General features: G+C 42.2%; 1 protein-coding gene across 1 annotated transcript in view; it reads right to left on the bottom strand.

The window, feature by feature from the left end:
- Positions 1–23,860, bottom strand: part of cfap92 (cilia and flagella associated protein 92 (putative)) — a 213,822-nt gene that overhangs the window by 135,466 nt on the left and 54,496 nt on the right. The window contains exons 3-4 of the mRNA XM_064967364.1: positions 11,876–12,030; positions 5,661–5,722 (exon numbers count right to left, since the gene is read on the bottom strand). Of these exons, the coding sequence (XP_064823436.1) occupies positions 5,661–5,722; positions 11,876–12,030 (217 nt within the window). The remainder of the gene's footprint in view (positions 1–5,660; positions 5,723–11,875; positions 12,031–23,860) is intronic.

The raw sequence follows: 23,860 nt of genomic DNA, 5'->3' as shown, positions 1-23,860 counted from the left end.
TAGCTACGCACATTGCTATGAAGAAATGTAGCTGTGTAGCTATCATCAAAATAAAATGCCTGCAGTAGAGAAAGTGTTTCCCAAACCTCTCCTCTACAACCAACAGACCTTTCACTTATCTTCCCCAATACCAGCAGACCTGATTAAACTGGTCAACCAATCATCAAGCCCTTGATTAGTTGAAACAGGTGTGCTAGTTCTGGACCTAATAAGTGGAATTGTCTGGGGTGCTACAGGAGATGAGTGGGAAACACTGCATTAGGAGGAGCCCAGGCAGGGCCAGTTTTCCAGTGCTTAGCCATGATACGTTTCTGACCTTATGGTCATTGTAAGTATGCTTCCCTGTAAGGGGCGGCAGGGTAGCCTAGTGGTTAGAGTGTTGGACTAGTAACCGGAAGGTTGCAAGTTCAAACCTCTGAGCTGATAAGGTACAAATCTGTCGTTCTGCCCCTGAACAGGCAGTTCACCCACTGTTCCTAGGCCGTGATTGAAAATAAGAATTTGTTCTTAACTGACTTGCCTAGTTAAATAAAGGTAAAATAAAAAAGTCTTTGATCAGAACACCGCGGAGCTGGTGTGAGATATGGGTCTGAAAACATACCTCAATCCAGTGATGGGAGATGGCGTTGTACTCCTAATTCACCCATTATCCAAAATGCTACACTGAGAAGATTAAAATACTGCTGTTTTTTAACGTGTTCACGCTACATTTTCCCCAAGGGCCCCCACCCCCCACCCCCTAAACTCAAAAAGTGGCACACAGAATGCAAAAATATTCTTAGAAATATTTAACTTCCACACATTAACAAGTCCAATAGCTCAAATGAAAGATAAACACCTTGTTCATCTACCCAGCGAGTCAGATTTCTAAAATGTTTTACGGTGAAAACATAGCACATATGTATGTCAAACCACCACAAAGACACAGACGATATGTAGCTATTTTGTCGAACAAAAGATGCAATCACAAACGAAGGATTAAAAGAAAAATAATTCACTAACCTTTTGAAAATCTTCATCAGCTGACAGTAATAGGACACAGTACATTTATGTTTTTTTCAATTGACGCCATGTTCAGAAAATGCTAAAAAATGTCCGGAGAAATTATAGATAACTCCGCCAGATAACGCCAGAAAACAGCAATACACATCATAAACTTTGACTAAATATACATATAGTTAGAAAGATACACTGCTTCTTAATGCAATCGCTTTGTCACATTTATTTTTAATGTTACAGAAATCGTTCACTATTCAATAATCTGAGACGGCGCTCAGACATAAGCAATATTTCTCCGCTATGTTGGAGTCAACAGAAACACAAAATTACAACATAAATATTCCCTTACCTTTGATGGTCTTCGATCAGAATGTAGTGGAAGGAGTCATACTCACCCAAAACATCATTTGGTTTCAAGTCGTGTGTCATTGTATTAGCATATTGTGACAAATTCCAGCTGAAATGCATCCAAAATTACTTCTGGTCCCGAACAGTTGCGCATCAAAACTTCAAAATTAGATATTATATGTCAACTAAACTGGTCAAACGAAGTGCAGAATCAAGCTTTAGGATGTTATTAACGTACAAAACAATTGGCGATTCAAACGGACAAAAGCAATTCCTCTCAGACGATCTGGAACGAAGGAATGACTGTGTACAATTCGCGCCAGAACGCGCATCTATTTTCTCACGACACCCAGTATTTTGCCTGCCAAAGGGTCAAAGCTCGCGGGATTTGCACAATTAAACGCTCTACTGATAGAAGACATCTCGCGGAAGACATAGAAACTGTTCCCAGATCCATAGCTGGTTGGGAAGGGTGGGGGCGATGACGTCAAAGTTGGGCCAACTTTTCTGATGAGAAAACTAGTTTGGGAGATTGGCTGCCCTGTGAGTTCTGCTATACATACAGACATAATTCAAACGGTTTTAGAAGCTTTAGAGTGTTTTCTATTCAGTAATAATTATTATATGCATATATTAGCAATTTTGGACAGATTTGTTTTCAGTTTACTATGGGCACGCAATTCATCCAAAGGGGCAGTATTGTCCCGAGCCTTAAAAGGTTTTAAGTAAACTATCCTCATGATAGATAGCTTAGGCACAGCAGCCATTATGGAATGGCACATCGCATTGAACATCAAAGGACCTGATTGGCTGACTATCCTTAATTGTTAAACGCAACTGCCAAAATGTCTGCTGTCTGCTGTTGCTTTTACGAGTTCACACGAGGACGAAAAGGGCAGTTTTATGAAAAACTGAAAAAATTTCTGTCTTCTTTATGTAGTATTTTGAATAATGGGTCAATTAGAAGTGCAAGGCAATCTCCCATTCCTGAATTGAGGTACATTTTGAGACCAATATCACACTCCTGATGGAGATTGTATTATGATTGTATTATGTCTATGCTTAGCTAAGCCCAGTGCCCTTCCCCAGCCCAGATCTCAGGTCACATATGGAGATTGTATTATGTCTATGCTTAGCTAAGCCCAGTGCCCTGCCCCAGCCCAGATCTCAGGTCACAGATGGAGATTGTATTATGTCTATGCTTAGCTAAGCCCAGTGCCCTGCCACCGCCCAGATCTCAGGTCACAGATGGAGATTGTACTATGTCTATGCTTAGCTAAGCCCAGTGCCCTGCCACCGCCCAGATCTCAGGTCACAGATGGAGATTGTATTATGTCTATGCTTAGCTAAGCCCAGTGCCCTGCCCCAGCACAGATCTCAGGTCACATATGGAGATTGTATTATGTCTATGCTTAGCTAAGCACAGTGCCCTGCCCCAGCCTAGATCTCAGGTCACAGATGGAGATTGTACTATGATTGTATGTTGTATATGCTTAGCTAAGCCCAGTGCCCTGCCCCAGCCCAGATCTCAGGTCACAGATGGAGATTGTATTATAATTGTATTATGTCTATGCTTAGATAAACCCAGTGCCCTTCCCCAGCCCAGATCTCAAGTCACAGATGGAGATTGTATTATGTCTATGCTTAGCTAAGCCCAGTGCCCTGCCACCGCCCAGATCTCAGGTCACAGATGGAGATTGTATTATGTCTATGCTTAGCTAAGCCCAGTGCCCTGCCCCAGCCCAGATCTCAGGTCACAGATGGAGATTGTATTATGTTTGTATGTTGTATATGCTTAGCTAAGCCCAGTGTCCTGCCCCAGCCCAGATCTCAGGTCACATATGGAGATTGTATTATGTCTATGGTTAGCTAAGCCCAGTGCCCTGCCCCAGCCCAGATCTCAGGTCACAGATGGAGATTGTATTATAATTGTATTATGTCTATGCTTAGCTAAGCCCAGTGTCCTGCCCCAGCCCAGATCTCAGGTCACAGATGGAGATTGTATTATGTCTATGCTTAGCGATGTCTATGCTTTGCTAAGCCCAGTGCCCTGCCCCAGCCCATATCTCAGGTCAAAGATGGAGATTGTATTATGTCTATGCTTAGATAAGCCCAGTGTCCTGCCCCAGCCCAGATCCCAGGTCACAGTTGGAAATTGTATTATGATTGTATTATGTCTCTGCTTAGATAAACCCAGTGCCCTGCCCCAGCCCAGATCTCAGGTCACAGATGGAGATTGTATTATGTCTATGCTTAGCTAAGCCCAGTGTCCTGCCCCAGCCCAGATCTCAGGTCACAGATGGAGATTGTATTATGTTTGTATGTTGTATATGCTTAGCTAAGCCCAGTGCCCTGCCCCAGCCCAGATCTCAGGTCACAGTTGGAAATTGTATTATGTCTATGCTTAGATAAGCCCAGTGCCCTGCCCCAGCCCAGATCTCAGGTCACAGATGGAGATTGTATTATGTTTGTATGTTGTATATGCTTAGCTAAGCCCAGTGCCCTGCCCCAGCCCAGATCTCAGGTCACAGTTGGAAATTGTATTATGTCTATGCTTAGATAAGCCCAGTGCCCTGCCCCAGCCCAGATCTCAGGTCACAGATGGAGATTGTATTATGTTTGTATGTTGTATATGCTTAGCTAAGCCCAGTGCCCTGCCCCAGCCCAGATCTCAGGTCACAGTTGGAAATTGTATTATGTCTATGCTTAGATAAGCCCAGTGCCCTGCCCCATCCCAGATCTCAGGTCACAGACGGAGAATGTATTATGATTGTATTATGTCTATGGTTAGATAAGCCCAGTGCCCTGCCCCAGCCCAGATCTCAGGTCACAGTTGGAGATTGTATTATGATTGTATTATGTCTATGCTTAGCTAAGCCCAGTGCCCTGCCCCAGCCCAGATCTCAGGTCACAGATGGAGATTGTATTATGTCTATGCTTAGCTAAGCCCAGTGCCCTGCCCCAGCCCATATCTTAGGTCACAGATGGAGATTGTATTATGATTGTATTATGTCTATGCTTAGCTAAGCCCAGTGCCCTGCCCCAGCCCAGATCTCAGGTCACAGATGGAGATTGTATTATGTCTATGCTTAGCTAAGCCCAGTGCCCTGCCCCAGCCCAGATCTTAGGTCACAGATGGAGATTGTATTATGATTGTATTATGTCTATGCTTAGCTAAGCCCAGTGCCCTGCCCCAGCCCAGATATCAGGTCACAGATGGAGATTGTATTATGTTTGTGTGTTGTATATGCTTAGCTAAGCCCAGTGCCCTGCCCCAGCCCAGATCTCAGGTCACAGATCAGGGGCGGCAGGGTAGCCTAGTGGTTAGAGCGTTGGACTAGTAACCGGAAGGTTGCGAGTTCAAACCCCCGAGCTGACAAGGTACAAATCTGTCGTTCTGCCCCTGACCAGGCAGTTAACCCACTGTTCCCAGGCCGTCATTGAAAATAAGAATTTGTTCTTAACTGACTTGCCTGGTTAAATAAAGGTAAAATAAAAAAAATAAAAAAAATAAACAGATGGAGATTGTATTATGCTTAGCTAAGCGAAGTGCCCTGCCCCAGCTCAGGTCACAGGTGGAGATTGTGTTATGTCTATGCTTAGCTAAGCCCAGTGCCCTGCCCCAGCCCAGATCTCAGGTCACAGATGGAGATTGTATATGTTTGTATGTTGTATATGCTTAGCTAAGCCCAGTGCTCTGCCCCAGCCCAGATCTCAGGTCACAGATGGAGATTATTTATTTGATTACTTCTGGCTACCTCAGTCTCGGTTTACTCTTCAACATCAGATAGATACCCCAAGACAGTTACTAACATGAACACATTCTGAGTCTCCAGCTAGACATCAGATAGATACCTCAAGACAGTTATTAACATGAACACATTCTGAGTCTCCAGCTAGACATCAGATAGATACCTCAAGACAGTTATTAACATGAACACATTCTGAGTCTCCAGCTAGACATCAGATAGATACCTCAAGACAGTTATTAACATGAACACATTCTCAATCTCCAGCTAGACATCAGATAGATACCTCAAGACAGTTATTAACATGAACACATTCTGAATCCCAGCTAGACATCAGATAGATACCTCAAGACAGTTATTAATATGAACACATTCTCCAGCACACTTAGATTAATGTAGCACAACATCAGTATAAAATAATATTCACAACTGAACACTAAAACACTGTTGAAAGTCTGGGTAGGCCAAAACAAATCTAACACACAACTATCTGAGTTTGGGAAATGTAAATGATTCCCAGTGATGTTATTAGAAGTTAAAACAGGTTAAAACCGCAGCTCTTACCTAGATCATTGTCTTCCCCTGGTTTGGCCTGTGGCAGCCGGAAGGTTTTGGGTCGGTCATATCTGGATCAATAAATAAGCAAGCAGACACTTTGATCCACACTTACATTGAACAACAGGTTTATATACCTATTCATTGTTGGGGCTCAGTTCAATCCGTATCGCTGAGGTTCAGCATTATATCACTATTCAAATCTAAAGTTAATATCAGATTGAGCCGAGATATGCAGCATTTACCACTGAACCAGGAACGTTGATTTAACATTTCTAAAGCGCTGTAATGCAGTTCTTCAGTACTCTAGATTCAATTGAGCCTTTAGTCCACAATCTGTGGTACAATACCTGGTTATAGTTTATAATCTGTGGTACAATACCTGGCTTTAGTCCATAATCTGTGGTACAATACCTGGATTTAGTCTATTATCTGTGGTAAAATACCTGTCTTTAGTCCATAATCTGTGGTACAATACCTGCCTTTAGTCTATAATCTGTGGTACAATACCTGGCCTTAGTCTATAATCTGAGGAAATATACCTGGTTTTAGTCCATAATCTGTGGTACAACACCAGGCCTTAGTCTATAATCTGTGGTACAATACCTGGCTTTAGTCCATAATCTGTGGTACAATACCTGGCTTTAGTCTATCATCTGTGGTACAATACCTGGCATTAGTCTATAATCTGTGGTAGAATACCTGGTTTTAGTCCATAATCTGTGGTACAATACCTGGCCTTAGCCAATAATCTGTGGTACAATACCTGGCCTTAGTCTATAATCTGTGGTACAATACCTGTCTTTAGTCCATAATCTGTGGTACAATACCTGGTTTTAGTCTATAATCTGTGTTACAATACTTGGCCTTAGTCTATAATCTTGGAACAATACCTGGCTTTAGTCTATAATCTGTGGTACAATACCTGGCTTTAGTCCATAATCTGTGGTAAAATACCTGGCTTTAGCCTATAATCTGTGGTACAATACCTGGCTTTCGTCTATAATCTGTGGTACAATACCTGGTTTTAGCCTATAATCTGTGGTACAATACCTGGTTTTAGTCTATAATCTGTGGTACAATACCTGGCTTTAGTCCATAGTCTATGGTACGATAATTGGCCTTAGTCTATAATCTGTGGTACAATACCTGGCCTTAGTCTATAATCTGTGGTACAATACCTGGCTTTAGTCTATAATCTGTGGTAAAATGCCTGGCTTTAGTCCATAAACTGTGGTACAATACCTGGCTTTCGTCTATAATCTGTGGTACAATACCTGGCCTTAGTCTATAATCGGTGGTACAATACCTGGCTTTAGTCCATAATCTGTGGTACAATACCTGGCCTTAGCCTATAATCTGTGGTACAATACCTGGCCTTAGTCTATAATCTGTGGTACAATACCTGGATTTAGTCTATAATATGTGGTACAATACCTGGCTTTTGTCCATAATCTGTGGTACAATACCTGGTTTTAGTTTATAAACTGTGGTACAACACCTGGCCTTAGTCTATAATATGTGGTACAATACCTGGCTTTAGTCCATAATCTGTGGTACAACACCAGGCCTTAGTCTATAATCTTGGTACAATACCTGGCTTTAGTCTATAATCTGTGGTACAATACCTGGATTTAGTCCATAATCTGTGGTACAATACCTGGCTTTAGCCTATAATCTGTGGTACAATACCTGGTTTTAGTCCATAATCGGTGGTACAATACCTGGCTTTAGTCTATAAACTGTGGTACAATACCTGGTTTTAGTCCATAATACGTGGTTCAATACCTGGCTTTAGTCTATAATCTGTGGTAAAATGCCTGGCTTTAGTCCATAATCGGTGGTACAATACCTGGCTTTAGTCTATAATCTGTGGTACAATACCTGGTTTTAGTCTATCATCTGTGGTACAATACCTGGCCTTAGTCTATAATCTGTGGTACAATACCTGTCTTTAGTCCATAATCTGTGGTACAATTCTTGGCCTTAGCCTATAATCTGTGGTACAATACCTGGCCTTAGTCTATAATCTGTGGTAAAATACCTGGCTTTAGTCTATAATCGGTGGTACAATACCTGGCTTTAGTCCATAATCTGTGGTACAATACCTGGCCTTAGCCTATAATCTGTGGTACAATACCTGGCCTTAGTCTATAATCTGTGGTACAATACCTGGCTTTAGTCTATAATCGGTGGTACAATACCTGGCTTTAGTCCATAATCTGTGGTACAATACCTGGCTTTAGTCTATAATCTGTGGTACAATACCTGGCCTTAGTCTATAATCCGTGGTACAATACCTGTCTTTAGTCCATAATCTGTGGTAAAAGTCTTGGCCTTAGCCTATAATCTGTGGTAAAAGTCTTGGCCTTAGCCTATAATCTGTGGTACAATACCTGACCTTAGTCTATAATCTGTGGAAAAAAGCCTGGCTTTAGTCCATAATCGGTGGTACAATACCTGGCTTTAGTCTATAATCTGTTGTACAATACCTGGTTTTAGTCTATAATCTGTGGTACAATACCTGGCCTTAGTCTATAATCTGTGGTACAATACCTGTCTTTAGTCCATAATCTGTGGTACAATTATTGGCCTTAGCCTATAATCTGTGGTACAACACCAGGCCTTAGTCTATAATCTTGGTACAATACCTGGCTTTAGTCTATAATCTGTGGTACAATACCTGGATTTAGTCCATAATCTGTGGTACAATACCTGGCTTTAGCCTATAATCTGTGGTACAATACCTGGTTTTAGTCCATAATCGGTGGTACAATACTTAGCCTGAGTCTATAATCTTGGTACAATACCCGGTTTTTGTCTATAATCTGTGGTACAATACCTGGCTTTAGTAAATAATCTGTGGTACAATACCTGGCTTTAGCCTATAATATGTGGTTCAATACCTGGCTTTAGTCTATAATCTGTGGTACAATACCTGGCTTTAGTCCATAATCTATGGTACGATACTTGGCCTTAGTCTATAATCTGTGGCACAATACCTGGCTTTAGCCTATAATCTGTGGTACAATACCTGGCTTTAGTCTATAATCTGTGGTTCAATACCTGGCTTTAGTCTATAATCTGTGGTAAAATGCCTGGCTTTAGTCCATAATCGGTGGTACAATACCTGGCTTTAGTCTATAATCTGTGGTACAATACCTGGTTTTAGTCTATCATCTGTGGTACAATACCTGGCCTTAGTCTATAATCTGTGGTACAATACCTGTCTTTAGTCCATAATCTGTGGTACAATTCTTGGCCTTAGCATATAATCTGTGGTACAATACCTGGCCTTAGTCTATAATCTGTGGAAAAAAGCCTGGCTTTAGTCCATAATCGGTGGTACAATACCTGGCTTTAGTCTATAATCTGTTGCACAATACCTGGTTTTAGTCCATAATCTGTGGTACAATTATTGGCCTTAGCCTATAATCTGTGGAACAATACCTGGCCTTAGTCTATAATCTGTGGTACAATACCTGGCTTTAGTCTATAATCGGTGGTACAATACCTGGCTTTAGTCCATATTCTGTGGTACAACACCAGGCCTGAGTCTATAATCTGTGGTACAATACGTGGCTTTAGTCCATAATCTGTGGTACAATACCTGGCTTTAGTCTATAATCTGTGGTACAATACCTGGCCTTAGTCTATTATCCGTGGTACAATACCTGGCCTTAGTCTATAATCTGTGGTACAATACCTGTCTTTAGTCCATAATCTGTGGTAAAAGTCTTGGCCTTAGCCTATAATCTGTGGTACAATACCTGACCTTAGTCTATAATCTGTGGAAAAAAGCCTGGCTTTAGTCCATAATCGGTGGTACAATACCTGGCTTTAGTCTATAATCTGTTGTACAATACCTGGTTTTAGTCTATAATCTGTGGTACAATACCTGGCCTTAGTCTATAATCTGTGGTACAATACCTGTCTTTAGTCCATAATCTGTGGTACAATTATTGGCCTTAGCCTATAATCTGTGGAACAATACCTGGCCTTAGTCTATAATCTGTGGTACAATACCTGGCTTTAGTCTATAATCGGCGGTACAATACCTGGCTTTAGTCCATAATCTGTGGTACAACACCAGGCCTGAGTCTATAATCTGTGGTACAATACCTGGCTTTAGTCCATAATCTGTGGTACAATACCTGGCTTTAGTCTATAATCTGTGGTACAATACCTGGCCTTAGTCTATAATCTGATATACAATACCTGGCTTTAGTCCATAATCTGTGGTACAATACCTGGCCTTAGCCTATAATCTGTGGTACAATACCTGGCTTTAGTCTATAATCTGTGGTACAATACCTGGCCTTAGTCTATAATCTGTGATACAATACCTGGCTTTAGTCCATAATCTGTGGTACAATACCTGGCCTTAGCCTATAATCTGTGGTACAATACCTGGCCTTAGTCTATAATATGTGGTACAATACCTGGCTTTAGTCTATAAACTGTGGTACAATACCTGGCCTTAGTCTATAATCTGTGGTACAACACCAGGCCTTAGTCTATAATCTGTGGTACAATAACAGGCTTTAGTCTATAATCTGTGGTACAATACCTGGTTTTAGTCTATAATCTGTGGTACAATACTTGGCCTTAGTCTATAATCTTGGTACAATACCTGGCTTTAGTCTATAATCTGTGGTACAATACCTGGCTTTAGTCCATAATCTGTGGTACAATACCTGTTTTTAGCCTATAATCTGTGGTACAATACCTGGTTTTAGTCTATAATCTGTGGTACAATACCTGGCTTTAGTCTATAATCTGTGGTACAATACCTGGCTTTAGTCTATAATTTGTGGTACAATACCTGGCTTTAGCCTATAATCTGTGTTACAATACCTGGCTTTAGTCTATAATCTGTGGTACAATACCTGGCTTTAGTCTATAATCTATGGTATGATACTTGGCCTTAGTCTATAATCTGTGGTACAATACCTGGTTTTAGTCTATAATCTGTGGTAAAATGCCTGGTTTTAGTCCATAATCTGTGATACAATACCTGGCCTTAGTCTATAATCTGTGGTACAATACCTGGCCTTAGTCTATAATATGTGGTACAATACCTGGCCTTAGTCTATAATCTGTGGTACAATACCTGGTTTTAGTCTATAATCTGTGGTACAATACCTGGTTTTAGTCTGTAATCTGTGTTACAATACCTGGCCTTAGTCTGTAATCTGTGTTACAATACCTGGCCTTGGTCTATAATCTGTGGTGCAATGCCTGGCCTTGTCTGTAATATGTGGTACAATGCCTGGCCTTGTCTGTAATCTGTGGTGCAATGCCTGGCCTTGTCTGTAATATGTGGTACAATGCCTGGCCTTGTCTGTAATCTGTGGTGCAATACCTGGTCTTGGTCTATAATCTGTGGTGCAATGCCTGGCCTTGTCTGTAATATGTGGTACAATGCCTGGCCTTAGTCTGTAATCTGTGCGAGTGGTACAATACCTGGCTTTAGTCTGTAATCTGTGTGAGTGGTATAATGCCTGGCCTTGTCTGTAATATGTGGTACAGTACCTGGCCTTAGTCTGTAATCTGTGCGAGTGGTACAATACCTGGCTTTAGTCTGTAATCTGTGTGAATGGTGCAATGCCTGGCCTTGTCTGTAATATGTGGTACAGTACCTGGCCTTAGTCTGTAATCTGTGTGAATGGTACAATGCCTGGCCTTGTCTGTACTATGTGGTACAATACCTGGCCTTAGTCTGTGTGAGTGGTACAATTCCTGGTCTTGTCTGTAATATGTGCTACAATTCCTTAGTCTGTAATCTGTGTGAGTGGCACAATGCCTGTCTTCAGTCTGTAATCTGTGTGAGTTGTACAATACCTGTCTTTAGTCTGTAATCTGTGTGAGTGGTACAATACCTGGCTTTAGTCTGTAATCTGTGTGAGTGGTACAATACCTGTCTTCAGTCTGTAATCTGTGTGAGTGGTACAATACCTGTCTTCAGTCTGTAATCTGTGTGAGTGGTACAATACCTGTCTTTAGTCTGTAATCTGTGTGAGTGGTACAATACCTGTCTTCAGTCTGTAATCTGTGTGAGTGGTACAATGCCTGTCTTCAGTCTGTAATCTGTGTGAGTGGTACAATACCTGTCTTTAGTCTGTAATCTGTGTGAGTGGTACAATGCCTGTCTTTAGTCTGTAATCTGTGTGAGTGGTACAATACCTGGCTTTAGTCTGTAATCTGTGTGAGTGGTACAATACCTGGCTTTAGCAGAGACCCTGTCCTTGGTGTCCCAGATTTTGAAGGTGATTTTATGAGACACCAGTTTAATGAGCAGCTCTCTGGTGACTCGAACCTTTACAGACTGAGACCAGCCTAACCACACCTGGTCCCCTTCAAGCCACGGCTTCAACACCTGGGGAGATACATACACACACCACATGGTCCGTTATACACCTGTTAGACATAATGTGCCTGGTCAGTTTGAGGACTCTACATTAAGTACCATTATATTCAACGAGAGAAAAGGAGGGTGTGTCATTGTGTTGAGATTGAGTGGGATGAAATGCCCATGCCATGCCTTGCCATGCCTGTCTTTCTGTCTGCATGCTTTAGCTTTAGCTCAGAAGGCTAACACAATCATGGCATTACCTTGGTCTGTTTGTTTGTCTGCCTTAGCTTTACTCAGAAAATCAAATCACATGCACTGAATACAATAGGTTTAGACCTTACAGTGAAATGCTTACTTACAAGCCCTTAACCAACAATGCTTTAAGACTTTTTAAGAAAAAAATAAGTGTTAAACTAAAAATAACAAGTAACAAATAATTAGACAGAAGCAGTAAAATAACAATAGCGAGGCTATATATAGAGGGTACCGGTAGTGTCATGGCTAATACAATCATGGCATTACCTTGGTCTGTCCGTCCGTCCGTCCGTCTAACTTCGCTTTAGCTCAGCAGGCTAACACAATCACGGCATTATCTTGGTCTCTCTCTCACACACACTAACTTCCTCTCATTCTACATGTAGATTTTAGCTGTCTGTCTGTCTGTCTGTCTGTCTGTCTGTCTGGCTTAAAACCCATCTGTCTATCTGTACGGGTCTGTCTGGCTTAATACCCGTCTGTCTGTCTATACCGGTCTGTCTGTGTTCATACATGTCTGTCTGTCTGTCTGTCTGTCTGTCTGTCTGTCTGTCTGTCTGTCTGGCTTAAAACCCGTCTGTCTATCTGTACGGGTCTGTCTGGCTTAATACCCGTCTGTCTGTCTATACCGGTCTGTCTGTGTTCATACATGTCTGTCTGTCTGTCTGTCTGTCTGTCTGTCTGTCTGTCTGTCTGTCTGTCTGTCTGTCTGTCTGTCTGGGGTAATAACTCTCTGTCTGTCTGTCTGTCTGTCTGTCTGTCTGTCTGTCTGTCTGTCTGTCTGTCTGTCAGAGTGGAGGAAGTAGCAACACAAAGCACCTTAACACAGACAGACAGACAGACAGACAGACAGACAGACAGACAGACAGACAGACAGACAGACAGACAGACAGACAGACAGATATTAACCCAGAAAGACAGGTATTAACCCAGACTGACAGGTATTAACCCAGACTGACAGGTATAGATAGACAGGTATTAACCCAGACTGACAGGTATTAACCCAGACTGACAGGTATAGATAGAAGGGTATTACCCCACACTGACAGGTATAGATAGACAGGTATTACCCAGACTGACAGGTATAGATAGACAGGAATTAACCCAGACTGACAGGTAAAGATAGACAGGAATTTACCCAGACTGACAGGTATGGATAGACAGGTATTAACCCAGACTGACAGGTATTAACCCAGACTGACAGGTATAGATAGACAGGAATTTACCCAGACTGACAGGTATAGATAGACAGATATTAACCCAGACTGACAGGTATAGATAGACAGGTATTAACCCAGACTGACAGGTAAAGATAGACAGATATTAACCCAGACTGACAGGTATAGATAGACAGGTATTAACCCAGACTGACAGGTATTAACCCAGACTGACAGGTATAGATAGACAGGAATTAACCCAGTCTGACAGTTATTAACCCAGACTGACAGGTATAGGTAGACAGGTATTAACCCAGTCTGACAGTTATTAACCCAGACTGACAGGTATTAACCCAGACTGACAGGTATAGATAGACAGATATTAACCCAGACTGACAGGTATTAACCCAGACTGACAGGTATTAACCCAGACTGACAGGTATAGAAAGACAGGTATTAACCCAGTCTGACAGTTATTAACCCAGACTGACAGGTATAGGTAGACAGGTATTAACCCAGTCTGACAGTTATTAACCCAGACTGACAGGTATTAACCCAGACTGACAGGTATAGATAGACAGCTATTAACCCAGACTGACAGGTATAGATAGACAGGTATTAACCCAGACTGACAGTTATTAACCCAGACTGACAGGTATAGAAAGACAGGTATTAACCCAGACTGACGGGTATTATCCCCAGACTGACAGGTATAGATAGACAGCTATTAATCCAGACTGACAGGTATTAACCCAGTCTGACAGGTATAGATAGACAGGTATTAACCCAGACAGACAGGTATAGATAGACAGGTATTAATCCAGACTGACAGGTATTAACCCAGACTGACTGTTATAGATAGACAGGTATTAATCCAGACTGACAGGTATAGGTAGACAGGTATTAATCCAGACTGACAGGTATAGGTAGACAGGTATTAACCCAGACTGACAGGTATAGATAGACAGGTATTAATCCAGACTGACAGGTATAGGTAGACAGGTATTAACCCAGACTGACAGGTATAGATAGACAGGTATTAATCCAGACTGACAGGTATTAACCCAGACTGACAGGTATAGATAGACAGGTATTAATCCAGACTGACAGGTATAGGTAGAAAGGTATTAACCCAGACTGACAGGTATAGATAGACAGGTATTAATCCAGACTGACAGGTATAGGTAGACAGGTATTAACCCAGACTGACAGGTATAGATAGACAGGTATTAATCCAGACTGACAGGTATAGGTAGACAGGTATTAACCCAGACTGACAGGTATAGATAGACAGGTATTAATCCAGACTGACAGGTATAGGTAGACAGGTATTAACCCAGACTGACAGGTATAGATAGACAGGTATTAACCCAGACTGACAGGTAAAGATAGACAGATATTAACCCAGACTGACAGGTATAGATAGACAGGTATTAACCCAGACTGACAGGTATTAACCCAGACTGACAGGTATAGATAGACAGGAATTAACCCAGTCTGACAGCTATTAACCCAGACTGACAGGTATTAACCCAGACTGACAGGTATTAACCCAGACTGACAGGTATAGAAAGACAGGTATTAACCCAGTCTGACAGTTATTAACCCAGACTGACAGGTATAGGTAGACAGGTATTAACCCAGTCTGACAGTTATTAACCCAGACTGACAGGTATTAACCCAGACTGACAGGTATAGATAGACAGCTATTAACCCAGACTGACAGGTATAGATAGACAGGTATTAACCCAGACTGACAGTTATTAACCCAGACTGACAGGTATAGAAAGACAGGTATTAACCCAGACTGACGGGTATTATCCCCAGACTGACAGGTATAGATAGACAGGTATTAATCCAGACTGACAGGTATTAACCCAGACTGACAGGTATAGATAGACAGATATTAACCCAGACTGACAGGTATTAACCCAGACTGACAGGTATAGATAGACAGCTATTAATCCAGACTGACAGGTATTAACCCAGTCTGACAGGTATAGATAGACAGGTATTAACCCAGACAGACAGGTATAGATAGACAGGTATTAATCCAGACTGACAGGTATTAACCCAGACTGACAGGTATAGATAGACAGGTATTAATCCAGACTGACAGGTATAGGTAGACAGGTATTAATCCAGACTGACAGGTATAGGTAGACAGGTATTAACCCAGACTGACAGGTATAGATAGACAGGTATTAATCCAGACTGACAGGTATAGGTAGACAGGTATTAACCCAGACTGACAGGTATAGATAGACAGGTATTAATCCAGACTGACAGGTATTAACCCAGACTGACAGGTATAGATAGACAGGTATTAATCCAGACTGACAGGTATAGGTAGACAGGTATTAACCCAGACTGACAGGTATAGATAGACAGGTATTAATCCAGACTGACAGGTATAGGTAGACAGGTATTAACCCAGACTGACAGGTATAGATAGACAGGTATTAACCCAGACTGACAGGTATAGGTAGACAGGTATTAACCCAGACTGACAGGTATAGATAGACAGGTATTAATCCAGACTGACAGGTATAGGTAGACAGGTATTAACCCAGACTGACAGGTATAGATAGACAGGTATTAATCCAGACTGACAGGTATTAACCCAGACTGACAGGTATAGATAGACAGGTATTAATCCAGACTGACAGGTATAGGTAGACAGGTATTAACCCAGACTGACAGGTATAGATAGACAGGTATTAATCCAGACTGACAGGTATAGGTAGACAGGTATTAACCCAGACTGACAGTTATAGATAGACAGGTATTAATCCAGACTGACAGGTATAGGTAGACAGGTATTAACCCAGACTGACAGGTATAGATAGACAGGTATTAATCCAGACTGACAGGTATTAACCCAGACTGACAGGTATAGATAGACAGGTATTAATCCAGACTGACAGGTATAGATAGGCGGTATTAACCCAGACTGACAGGTATAGGTAGACAGGTATTAATCCAGACTGACAGGTATAGGTAGACAGGTATTAATCCAGACTGACAGGTATAGGTAGACAGGTATTAACCCAGACTGACAGGTATAGATAGACAGGTATTAATCCAGACTGACAGGTATTAACCCAGACTGACAGGTATAGATAGACAGGTATTAATCCAGACTGACAGGTATAGGTAGACAGGTATTAACCCAGACTGACAGGTATAGATAGACAGGTATTAATCCAGACTGACAGGTATAGGTAGACAGGTATTAACCCAGACTGACAGGTATAGATATACAGGTATTAATCCAGACTGACAGGTATAGGTAGACAGGTATTAACCCAGACTGACAGGTATAGATAGACATGTATTAATCCAGACTGACAGGTATAGGTAGACAGGTATTAACCCAGACTGACAGGTATAGATAGACAGGTATTAATCCAGACTGACAGGTATAGGTAGACAGGTATTAACCCAGACTGACAGGTATAGATAGACAGGTATTAATCCAGACTTACAGGTATTAACCCAGACTGACAGGTATAGATAGACAGGTATTAATCCAGACTGACAGGTATAGATAGACAGCGGTATTAACCCAGACTGACAGGTATAGGTAGACAGGTATTAACCCAGTCTGACAGTTATTAACCCAGACTGACAGGTATAGAAAGACAGGTATTACCCAGACTGACAGGTATAGATAGACAGGTATTAATCCAGACTGACAGGTATAGATAGACAGGTATTACCCAGACTGACAGGTATAGATAGACAGGTATTAATCCAGACTGACAGGTATTAACCCAGACTGACAGGTATAGATAGACAGGTATTAACCCAGACTGACAGGTATAGATAGGCGGTATTAACCCAGACTGACAGGTATAGGTAGACGGGTATTAACCCAGACTGACAGGTATAGATAGACAGGAATTAACCCAGTCTGACAGTTATTAACCCAGACTGACAGGTATAGAAAGACAGGTATTAACCCAGACTGACGGGTATTATCCCCAGACTGACAGGTATAGATAGACAGGTATTAACCCAGTCTGACAGTTATTAACCCAGACTGACAGGTATAGGTAGACAGGTATTAACCCAGACTGACAGGTATAGATAGACAGGAATTAACCCAGTCTGACAGTTATTAACCCAGACTGACAGGTATAGAAAGACAGGTATTAATCCAGACTGACAGGTATTAACCCAGTCTGACAGTTATTAACCCAGACTGACAGGTATAGGTAGGACAGGTATTAACCCAGACTGACAGGTATAGATAGACAGGTATTAACCCAGACTGACGGGTATTATCCCCAGACTGACAGGTATAGATAGACAGGTATTAACCCAGACTGACAGGTATTAACCCAGACTGACGGGTATTAACCTAGTCTTACAGTTATTAACCCAGACTGACAGGTATAGGTAGACAGGTATTAACCCAGACTGACAGGTATAGATAGACAGGTATTAACCCAGACTGACAGGTATAGATAGACAGGTATTAACCCAGACTGACAGGTATAGATAGACAGCTATTAATCCAGACTGACAGGTATTAACCCAGACTGACAGGTATAGATAGACAGGTATTAACCCAGACTGACAGGTATTAACCCAGACTGACAGGTATAGATAGACAGGTATTTAGCCAGACTGACAGGTATAGATAGACAGGTATTAATCCAGACTGACAGGTATAGGTAGACAGGTATTAACCCAGACTGACAGGTATAGATAGACAGGTATTAATCCAGACTGACAGGTATAGGTAGACAGGTATTAACCCAGACTGACAGGTATAGATAGACAGGTATTAATCCAGACTGACAGGTATAGGTAGACAGGTATTAACCCAGACTGACAGGTATAGATAGACAGGTATTAATCCAGACTGACAGGTATAGGTAGACAGGTATTAACCCAGACTGACAGGTATAGATAGACAGGTATTAATCCAGACTTACAGGTATTAACCCAGACTGACAGGTATAGATAGACAGGTATTAATCCAGACTGACAGGTATAGATAGGCGGTATTAACCCAGACTGACAGGTATAGGTAGACAGGTATTAACCCAGTCTGACAGTTATTAACCCAGACTGACAGGTATAGAAAGACAGGTATTACCCAGACTGACAGGTATAGATAGACAGGTATTAATCCAGACTGACAGGTATAGATAGACAGGTATTACCCAGACTGACAGGTATAGATAGACAGGTATTAATCCAGACTGACAGGTATTAACCCAGACTGACAGGTATAGATAGACAGGTATTAACCCAGACTGACAGGTATAGATAGGCGGTATTAACCCAGACTGACAGGTATAGGTAGACAGGTATTAACCCAGACTGACAGGTATAGATAGACAGGAATTAACCCAGTCTGACAGTTATTAACCCAGACTGACAGGTATAGAAAGACAGGTATTAACCCAGACTGACGGGTATTATCCCCAGACTGACAGGTATAGATAGACAGGTATTAACCCAGTCTGACAGTTATTAACCCAGACTGACAGGTATAGGTAGACAGGTATTAACCCAGACTGACAGGTATAGATAGACAGGTATTAACCCAGACTGACAGGTATAGGTAGACAGGTATTAATCCAGACTGACAGGTATTAACCCAGTCTGACAGTTATTAACCCAGACTGACAGGTATAGATAGACAGGTATTAACCCAGACTGACAGGTATAGATAGACAGGTATTAACCCAGACTGACAGGTATAGATAGACAGGTATTAACCCAGACTGACAGGTATAGATAGACAGCTATTAATCCAGACTGACAGGTATTAACCCAGACTGACAGGTATAGATAGACAGGTATTAACCCAGACTGACAGGTATTAACCCAGACTGACAGGTATAGATAGACAGGTATTACCCAGACTGACAGGTATAGATAGACAGGTATTTAGCCAGACTGACAGGTATAGATAGACAGGTATTAACCCAGACTGACAGGTAAAGATAGACAGGTTTTAACCCAGACTGACAGGTATAGACCCAGACTGACAGGTATTAATCCAGACTGACAGGTATTACCCCAGACTGACAGGTATTAACCCCAGACTGACAGGTGTAGATAGACAGGTATTAATCCAGACTGACAAGTATAGACCCAGACTGACAGGTATAGACCCAGACTGACAGGTATTAACCCAGACTGACAGGTATTAACCCAGACTGACAGGTATAGACCCAGACTGACAGGTATAGACCCAGACTGACAGGTATAGACCCAGACTGACAGGTATAGACCCAGACTGACAGGTATAGACCCAGACTGACAGGTATTAATCCAGACTGACAGGTATAGACCCAGACTGACAGGTATAGACCCAGACTGACAGGTATTAACCCAGACTGACAGGTATTACCCCAGACTGACAGTTATTAACCCAGACTGACAGGTATTAACCCAGACTGACAGGTATTAACCCAGACTGACAGGTATTAACCCAGACTGACAGGTATTAACCCAGACTGACAGGTATTAACCCAAACTGACAGGTATAGACCCAGACTGACAGGTATTAATCCAGACTGACAGGTATAGACCCAGACTGACAGGTATAGACCCAGACTGACAGGTATTAACCCAGACTGACAGGTATAGACCCAGACTGACAGGTATTAATCCAGACTGATAGGTATTAACCCAGACTGACAGGTATTAACCCAGACTGACAGGTATTACCCCAGACTGACAGGTATTAACCCAGACTGACAGGTAATAACCCAGACTGATAGGTATTAACCCAGACTGACAGGTATTAACCCAGACTGACAGGTATTAATCCAGACTGACAGGTATAGACCCAGACTGACAGGTATAGACCCAGACTGACAGGTATTAACCCAGACTGACAGGTATAGACCCAGACTGACAGGTATTAATCCAGACTGATAGGTATTACCCCAGACTGACAGGTATTAACCCAGACTGACAGGTAATAACCCAGACTGATAGGTATTAACCCAGACTGACAGGTATTAACCCAGACTGACAGGTATTAATCCAGACTGACAGGTATAGACCCAGACTGACAGGTATAGACCCAGACTGACAGGTATTAACCCAGACTGACAGGTATAGACCCAGACTGACAGGTATTAATCCAGACTGATAGGTATTAACCCAGACTGACAGGTATTAACCCAGACTGACAGGTATTACCCCAGACTGACAGGTATTAACCCAGACTGACAGGTAATAACCCAGACTGATAGGTATTAACCCAGACTGACAGGTATTAACCCAGACTGACAGGTATAGACCCAGACTGACAGGTATTAATCCAGACTGATAGGTATTAACCCAGACTGACAGGTATTCATCCAGACTGACAGGTATAGACCCAGACTGACAGGTATTAACCCAGACTGACAGGTATTAACCCAGACTGACAGGTATTAACCCAGACTGACAGGTATTAACCCAGACTGACAGGTATTAATCCAGACTGATAGGTATTAACCCAGACTGACAGGTATTAACCCAGACTGACAGGTATTAACCCAGACTGATAGGTATTACCCCAGACTGACAGGTATTAACCCAGACTGACAGGTATTAATCCAGACTGATAGGTATTAACCCAGACTGACAGGTATTAACCCAGACTGATAGGTATTACCCCATTAACCCAGACTGACAGGTATTAATCCAGACTGATAGGTATTACCCCAGACTGACAGGTATTAACCCAGACTGACAGGTATTAATCCAGACTGATAGGTATAGATAGACAGGTATTATCCCAGACTGACAGGTATTAATCCAGACTGACAGGTTTTAACCCAGACTGACAGGTATAGACCAGACTGACAGGTATTAACCCAGACTGACAGGTATAGACCCAGAATGACAGTTATAGACCCAGACTGATAGGTATTAATCCAGACTGACAGGTATAGACCCAGACTGACAGGTATAGACCCAGACTGAAAGGTATTAACCCAGACTGACAGGTATAGACCCAGACTGACAGGTATTAACCCAGACTGACAAGTATAGACCCAGACTGACAGGTATTAATCCAGTCTGACAAGTATAGACCCAGACTGACAGGTATAGACCAGACTGACAGGTATTAACCCAGACTGACAGGTATAGACCCAGAATGACAGGTATAGACCCAGACTGATAGGTATTAATCCAGACTGACAGGTATAGACCCAGACTGACAGGTATAGACCCAGACTGACAGGTATTAACCCAGACTGACAGGTATAGACCCAGACTGACAGGTATTAACCCAGACTGACAAGTATAGACCCAGACTGACAGGTATTAATCCAGACTGATAGGTGTTAACCCAGACTGACAGGTATTAACACAGAGTGACAGGTATTAACCCAGACTGACAGGTATTAACCCAGACTGACAGGTATTAACCCAGACTGATAGGTATTAACCCAAACTGACAGGTATTAACCCAGACTGACAGGTATTAACCCAGACTGACAGGTATTAACCCAGACTGATAGGTATTACCCCAGACTGACAGGTATTAACCCAGACTGACAGGTATTAACCCAGACTGATAGGTATTACCCCAGACTGACACGTATTAACCCAGACTGACAGGTATTAACCCAGACTGATAGGTATTACCCCAGATTGACAGGTATTAACCCAGACTGACAGGTATTAACCCAGACTGATAGGTATTAACCCAGACTGACAGGTATTAACCCAGACTGATAGGTATTACCCCAGACTGACAGGTATTAACCCAGACTGACAGGTATTAACCCAGACTGACAGTTATAGACCCAGACTGACAGGTATTAATCCAGACTGATAGGTATTAACCCAGACTGACAGGTATTACCCCAGACTGACAGGTATTAATCCAGACTGACAGGTATAGACCCAGACTGACAGGTATTAACCCAGACTGACAGGTATTAACCCAGACTGACAGGTATTAATCCAGACTGATAGGTATTAACCCAGACTGACAGGTATTAACCCAGACTGATAGGTATAGACCCAGACTGACAGGTATTAACCCAGTCTGACAGGTATTAACCCAGACTGACAGGTATTAATCCAGACTGATAGGTATAGATAGACAGGTATTAACCCAGACTGACAGGTATAGATAGACAGTTATTAACCCAGACTGACAGGTATAGATAGACAGGTATTAACCCAGACTGACAGGTATTAATCCAGACTGACAGGTATTAACCCAGACTGACAGATATTAACCCAGACTGACAGGTATTAACCCAGACTGACAGATATTAACCCAGACTGATAGGTATAGATAGACAGGTATTATCCCAGACTGACAGGTATTAATCCAGACTGACAGGTATTAACCCAGACTGACAGGTATTAATCCAGACTGACAGGTATTAACCCAGACTGACAGATATTAACCCAGACTGACAGGTATTAACCCAGACTGACAGGTATTAACCCAGACTGACAGATATTAACCCAGACTGACAGGTATTAACCCAGACTGACAGGTATAGATAGACAGGTATTATCCCAGACTGACAGGTATTAATCCAGACTGATAGATATTACCCCAGACTGACAGCTATTAACCCCAGACTGACAGGTATAGATAGACAGGTATTAACCCAGACTGACAGGTATTAACCCAGACTGACAGATATTAACCCAGACTGACAGGTATTAACCCAGACTGACAGGTATTAACCCAGACTGACAGGTATTAACCCAGACTGACAGGTATTAACCCAGACTGACAGGTATTAATCCAGACTGACAGGTATTAACCCAGACTGACAGGTATTAACCCAGACTGACAGGTATAGACCCAGACTGACAGGTATTAATCCAGACTGATAGGTATTAACCCAGACTGACAGGTATTACCCCAGACTGACAGGTGTAGATAGACAGGTATTAATCCAGACTGACAAGTATAGACCCAGACTGACAGGTATAGACCCAGACTGACAGGTATTAACCCAGACTGACAGGTATTAACCCAGACTGATAGGTATTAACCCAGACTGACAGGTATTAATCCAGACTGATAGGTATTACCCCAGACTGACAGGTATTAACCCAGACTGACAGGTATTAACCCAGACTGACAGGTATTAACCCAGACTGATAGGTATTACCCCAGACTGACAGGTATTAACCCAGACTGACAGGTATTAACCCAGACTGATAGGTATTAACCCAGACTGACAGGTATTAACCCAGACTGACAGGTATTAACCCAGACTGACAGGTATAGACCCAGACTGACAGGTATTAATCCAGACTGATAGGTATTAACCCAGACTGACAGGTATTACCCCAGACTGACAGGTATTAATCCAGACTGACAGGTATTAATCCAGACTGACAGGTATAGACCCAGACTGACAGGTATTAATCCAGACTGATAGGTATTAACCCAGACTGACAGGTATTACCCCAGACTGACAGGTATTAATCCAGAC

Source organism: Oncorhynchus masou, chromosome 6 (assembly GCF_036934945.1).
Source record: "Oncorhynchus masou masou isolate Uvic2021 chromosome 6, UVic_Omas_1.1, whole genome shotgun sequence".
NCBI classification, from domain to species: domain Eukaryota; kingdom Metazoa; phylum Chordata; class Actinopteri; order Salmoniformes; family Salmonidae; genus Oncorhynchus; species Oncorhynchus masou.
The sequence above is the reverse complement of the archived record's forward strand: the minus strand, read 5'-3'. Positions and strand labels throughout refer to the sequence as shown.